At 37.4% G+C, this 6984-nt stretch overlaps 1 protein-coding gene across 1 annotated transcript; it reads left to right on the forward strand.

Moving 5' to 3' along the window:
• The first annotated feature begins 259 nt into the window (after positions 1–259).
• Positions 260–2580, forward strand: LOC137627281 (paternally-expressed gene 3 protein-like). Its single transcript, XM_068358363.1, has 2 exons — positions 260–799; positions 1519–2580. The coding sequence occupies exons 1-2, from the start codon at positions 260–262 to the stop codon at positions 2578–2580; spliced, it is 1602 nt and encodes a 533-aa protein (XP_068214464.1).
• Positions 2581–6984: the final 4404 nt, after the last annotated feature.

Genomic DNA, 6984 nt, shown 5'->3' on the forward strand with positions numbered 1-6984 from the left:
TCGCAGAAGGAATACAATATCTCCTACTCGTAGATGGAATAGAATATCTCCCACTCGCAAAAGAAATACAATATCTCCTACTCGTAGATGGAATAGAATATCTCCCACTCGCAAAAGAAATACAATATCTCCTACTCGTAGATGGAATAGAATATCTCCCACTCGCAAAAGAAATACAATATCTCCTACTCGTAGATGGAATAGAATATCTCCCACTCGCAAAAGAAATACAATATCTCCTACTCGCAAAAGGACGAGAATGTCTCCTATTCGCAGAAGGAATACAACGTCTCCTACTCGCAGATGGAATAGAATATCTCCCACTCGCAGAAGATATACAATACCTCCTACTAGCAGAAGGAATAAAAAGTCTCCTACTCACAGAAAGAATACAATATCTCCTACTCGCAGATGGAATAGAATATCTCCCACTCGTAGAGGGAACACAATATCTCTTACTCTCAGAAAGAATACATCATCATCTACTCGCAGAAGGCATAGGATATCTCCTACTCGTAGAAGGAATAAAATATCTCCTGCTAGCAGATGGAATAGAATATCTCCCACTTGCAGAAGGAATACAATATCTCCTACTCGCAGAAGGAATACAATATCTCCTACTCGCAGAAGGAATACAATATCTCCTACTCGCAGAAGGAATAGAATATCTCCCACCAGCAAAAGGAATAGAATATCTCCCACTCAAAGAAGGAATGCAATATCTCCCACTCACAAAAGGAATACAATATATCCCACTCGCAGAAGAAATACAATATATCCTACTCGCAGAGGGAATACAGTATCTCCCACGCGCAGAAGGAATACAATATCTCCTACTCGCAGAAAGAATACAATATCTCCTACTCGCAGAAGGAATACCATATCTCCTACTTGAAGAAAGAATACAATATCTCCTACTCGCAGAAGGAATACAATATCTCCCACCAGCAAAAGGAATAGAATATCTCCCACTCAAAGAAGGAATGCAATATCTCCCACTCACAAAAGGAATACAATATATCCCACTCGCAGAAGAAATACAATATATCCCACTCGCAGAGGGAATACAGTATCTCCCACTTGCAGAAAGAATACAATATCACCTACTCACAGAAAGAATACAATATCTACTACTCGCAGGAGGAATACCATATCTCCTACTCGCAGAAAGAATACAATATCTCCTACTCGCAGAAGGAATACAATATCTCCTACTCACAGAAAGAATACTATATCTCCTACTCGCAGAAGGAATACAATATCTCCTACTCGCAGAAAGAATACAATATCTTCTGCTCGTAGAAGGAATAGAGTATCTCCTACTCACAGAAGGAATACAATATCTCCTACTCGCAGAAGGAATACAATATCTCCTACACAAAGAAGAAATACAATATATCCCACTCGCAGAAAGAATACAATATCTCCTACTCGCAGAAGGAATACAATGTCTCCCACTCGCAGAAGGAATAGAATATCTCCCACTCACAGAAGGAATACAATATCTTCTACTCGCAGAAGGAATACAATATCTCCTACTCACAGAAGGAATACAATATCTCCCACTCACAGAAGGAATACAATATCTCTTACTCACAGAAGGAATACATCATCATCTACTCACAGAAGGACTACAATATCTCCTACTCGCAGAAGGAATACAATATCTCATACTCACAGAAGGAATACAATATCTCCCAATCACAGAAGGAATACAATATCTCTTACTCACAGAAGGAATACATCATCATCTACTTACAGAAGGACTACAATATCTCCTACTCGCAGAAGGAATACATCATCATCTACCCACAGAAGGAATACAATATTTCCTACTCGCAGAAGGAATACAATATCTCCTACTCACAGAAAGAATACAATATCTCCTACTCGCAAAAGGAATACAATATCTCCTACTCACAGAAAGAATACAATATCTCCCACTCGCAGAAGGAATACAATATCTCCTACTCGCAGAAGGAATACAATATCTCCTACTCGCAGAAGGAATACTGTATCTCCTACTCGCAGAAGGAATACAATATCTCCTACTCGCAGAAAGAATACAATATCTCCTACTCGCAGAAGGAATACAATATCTCCCACTCGCAGAAGGAATACAATATCTCCTACTCGCAGAAAGAATACAATATCTCCCACTCGCAGAAGGAATACAATATCTCCTACTCGCAGAAGGAATACTGTATCTCCCACTCGCAGAAGGAATATAATATCTCCTACTCGCAGAAGGAATACTGTATCTCCTACTCGCAGAAGGAATACTGTATCTCCTACTCGCAGAAGGAATACAATATTTCCTACTCGCAGAAAGAATACAATATCTCCTACTCGCAGAAGGAATACAATATCTCCCACTCGCAGAAGGAATACAATATCTCCTACTCGCAGAAGGAATACTGTATCTCCCACTCGCAGAAGGAATATAATATCTCCTACTCGCAGAAGGAATACTGTATCTCCTACTCGCAGAAGGAATACTGTATCTCCTACTCGCAGAAGGAATACAATATTTCCTACTCGCAGAAAGAATACAATATCTCCTACTCGCAGAAGGAATAAAATATCTCCTACTCGCAGAAGGAATACTGTATCTCCTACTCGCAGAAGGAATACTGTATCTCCTACTCGCAGAAGGAATACAATATCTACCACTCGCAGAAGGAATACAATATCTCCCACTCGCAGAAGGAATACAATATCTCCCACTCGCAGAAGGAATACAATATCTCCTACTCGCAGAAGGAATACAATATATTCCACTCGCAGAAGGAATACAATATCTACCACTCGCAGAAGTAATAGAATATCTCCTACTCGTAGACGGAAAACAACCTCTTCTACCAGCAGACGGAAAACAATCTCTCTTCCTAGCAGAAAGAACACACTCCCCTAATGTTGAGAATGAGAATTTTCCCCTTCCACAGAGAAGGGAAGGAACCACCACATTAGCGTCCGAAGGAGACCTCCCTGGCCTTAACCGGCATCATCTCCTGAAGATTGGAGAGAGCACGTTCCACCGTCGATCTCTGACAAGGTCCAAACCTGGATCCTTAAATCTTTTAGCTATTTTAGGAGAAAAAGAAGAATAAAGAATTTTGGGAGGTTATCTTTTGTTCTTTATAAATACAATTATATCAATTATATCAATTATTATTATTATTATTATTATTATTATTATTATTATTACTTGCTAAGCTACAACCCTAGTTGGAAAAGTAGGATGCTATAAGCCCTAGGACTCCAACAGGGAAAATAGTCCGGTGAGGAAGGAAAAAATGGAAACTACGAAAAAGTAATTAACAATTAAAATAAGATATCTTAAGAACAGTAACAATATTAAAGTCTAAAAAGTTTAGTAATTTCCAATTCCACATGATCACGGATGATATCAAGGTTTTAATAAAACTGTGGAGAATCTATGTCAACTAAAGTAAGTGCGAGATGCTGCACAAATAGGTTCAAGATCATAACTTTCATAAAGTATCTGAGGTTTCGAGAAAAATTGTGAGTAATAATTTCTTGTTTGATACATACAGATGTGGTCCACTTACAAAAGTATAAGATCACAATATACAGTATACAACATTTCCTAAATACACATATATTACAATTACCAAGTTAAAACTGATTTTGGTATATAAGTAGCAGCTGCACCATTCGTGTGATATATTGTCGTTATTTTCATTATTATTATGTTTATGAGATTTCAAACTATTTTTATTGTTATTTATAATTATCCTATTTATAAAGAACAAACTTATAGCTATTCAAAAACGAGAGAACATAGAGAGCCATGCATAAAACTTCTCAAAACAGATAAATTCAACTCATATAGATGAAAATCAAAATCACATTATGCAAAATAAATTCACTTGTGCAAAATCTTAAAAAAAAAAAAAAATGGTAAAAATTTCACTATCCCTTAACAAAACTCAACATGTTAACGATTCCGATATCAACAGTAAATGCAATGGCATACTCATAAGAGTCAACACATCTTTGATAACTGTAACAAGTGGGGTTCATACTTGGTATTTTCAAAATATTAAGCAAATATACCTTAAAGGCTTTAAAGGTTACTCATGAATGGCCAAGGCAAGGGACAGTGACGATGCCCTGCAGCCTTAACAGGACAATGCCATAGAGACTGACCATATATACATATGATCAGCGACCAAGCTGGGACCAGGGAGGGCCAGGCAATGGCTGCTGATGACTCAGCAGATAGACCTAAAGTCTCCTCCAAACAGGATGGTGAGGTTGGAGACACTAAAAGAAACTATCGAGCTTGAGAGGGTCTCGAACCCTAGTCCAGCAGGTCATCATTAACACTGAAGAATTTATCAAAAATACCTCTACGCTATTCATATCTAGTACACTATACTTACATAAATAATCCGAAGTTACTATACATATCAAAACCTCCTAAAACAGAGAGAGAGAGAGAGAGAGAGAGAGAGAGAGAGAGAGAGAGAGAGAGAGAGAGAGAGAGAGAGAGAGAGAGATGGGTGGTTAATTTTGAGTATATATCAAAATCTGACCGTATTTAACCAGAGTAACACAATTTGAATGAAAACTGGCAAGGACAAACTAACCCACCAAAGGCAACATTTGGTACATGAAAGGGATATACCTTCTCATAACAATGAAAAGCATCATAGTATGAATGAAACTCACATTGATCTAAAATAACAAGAGATCAAAAGAGAAGATGAAGCAAAGTTAATGAACAAACATTAAATAGGTAAGAATAACCTAACACAGATAAGAAAAGAACGTCAAGGCATTTAGGCTTAGCTCAAAATGATGATGATAAACCGAATGAATAAAAAAACTATCCTATGAAATCACAGTCTGAGGAATTGAAAATAACTATTCAAAATATAAGGATTCCAAAATACATCAAATAATGGGAAGCCGAACAATTTCCTTGAAACCCCGAGGTTATAGCTTGCTTTATCGTTACTAGGAAATGTTTATGATGCTCTCGTTTATGTAATCAAAATCACCTCTTAAATGAGTTTATAGTCGTTCATAACCCAATGAAAAAGGGCGTTATACGGGATCATACTGTAAAAATAATTAGATAGTTACGGGAAATATTTGTCTTTATGTTCATGAGATCTTAAATAATCAAAATGATTTGATTCAGAAATAATCCAGAGATGAAATTCTAGCTTTCTAGTTAGGTTCCCCAGTTTGTAAGAATATATCTAAAAGTTCTAAATTGTGTACTTCTTTTAAACCGTATTACTCGTATAGGTAAGTGCTTTGGAAACGTTTAATCTGTGGAAAAACATTATTTCAGTTATTTTTCACTATAGTAACAAATGCATTAAAAGATTAAACTAAGTAATAACCATTTAACATTATATTTGGGTCTCGGAAACGAGAGCGATACCGGACATTGAATCGAATTTTTATAACTCCGTTATTCTTTGAGGAACGATGTCGCAGAGCGTTTTTTTTTTTTCTCTCTTTCTTCGTCCACGAATGCCGCTTTAATTATAAAAGAAAGAGGTACAATATCGCTACTTGCTTATCAGAAGGTAAAGACAGTACACAGACCGGAGAGTCGCTAGAATTTCTGTGGGCATTTTTCCTGGTTAGTAGGGTGCGTTACCAACAGATGGCGCTGACCAGTTGAGGCTTTTATTTACATCATGAATCAACACACCAGAAATAGCATGTTTAATATGAATTAAGTTTGTCACTACTGTACTGCTGAATAATGATGAAAACTCATGACATATATGATTAAAGAAAATGTGTATATTGTATGAAAGCAATACGTGCTACAGCCAAAGGCTTAAATTAAAAAATAGCTGCGATACGTCTGTTAGTCTTTTCAGTGAAATGGACGCGTTTCAATAGATGGCGCTGATCTGAGAGCTAATGCGCACAGGTTTTTTGGAGATGACCTTTCCTGTCTTCCCTTTACTGTCTTTGATTAAATGGGGCGGAATTATTACCGCATGAAATCATATTATTTCAGTGACTACCTAGTGACAAATGGAGAGTTACACAATGATCATACCAGAGTTTAAAGGAAGTTAAACAAAGTAAGATATATTACTTGGAAATTATTTTCCCCAAGTATTTGACTTTTCAGATCACCACAAACATGCCCAGTCGACGACACCAATAAAAACCAAACGCACTGCTTGACGTTAACCATGCATGTGTTAACTCATCACGTCCTAAAAATATCGCGAACAGATCATGGTTCAGTGCCTGCCGAAAGCATAGCATGTATCCCCAGAGCTATAAATAAAAGGCCTGTGATATGTGAACCCGAGCTTCCCCTTCTGAAGTGGCGTAAATCAATGAAAGATTATAAATACTTCCAAGCGAAGGTGATGATGTGATTTTACAAGGATAAAGCAAGGGAAGGGGAATAAGTAAGAGGCCGAGAATTGAGGGAGGGAAGGAAGACGAAAGCTCAGGAGGATATTTCGCAAAAAGGAGACTGCACAAGAGGGTGCGTCAGATATTGTAAGGATAGGAGTAAAGGAGGGAAGGAGAAAAAGAAGGGGAGGGAGATAAAGTGAGGGAAAAGAGAAACGTGAGAAGACAAAAAAGTAAGGATAAATTCTAGGAAAAGTATTCCGAAAGGATGGGATGCGTAGGGAGAGTCCTGGGAAGCATAAAGTGAGGAAGTTTAGGAGGGAGAGGCAGGTTTAGAGAGAGAGAGGAGAAGGGAGGAGAAAGGTCAGGAAGATTTCTCCAAAGAAGGGGTTGTGAGAGAAAGGTTCCTGGGAAGCAGCAGCGGCACCATAAGAGGAAAATGAAGGAAGGAAAGTAGGAGGCGCCATTTTCATAGATATTTCGCAGATGCTGCCAGGTGAATATTGTTTAGTTTTCTTTAATTATCCTCTACCTTAATCTTTACTAATACTTTCTTTTTATTAAACTCAATATATTTTTTAATATTAAGGAAAATATTTTCGTTTATTATAGGTG

Source organism: Palaemon carinicauda, chromosome 35 (genome assembly GCF_036898095.1).
Source record: "Palaemon carinicauda isolate YSFRI2023 chromosome 35, ASM3689809v2, whole genome shotgun sequence".
NCBI lineage: Eukaryota > Metazoa > Arthropoda > Malacostraca > Decapoda > Palaemonidae > Palaemon > Palaemon carinicauda.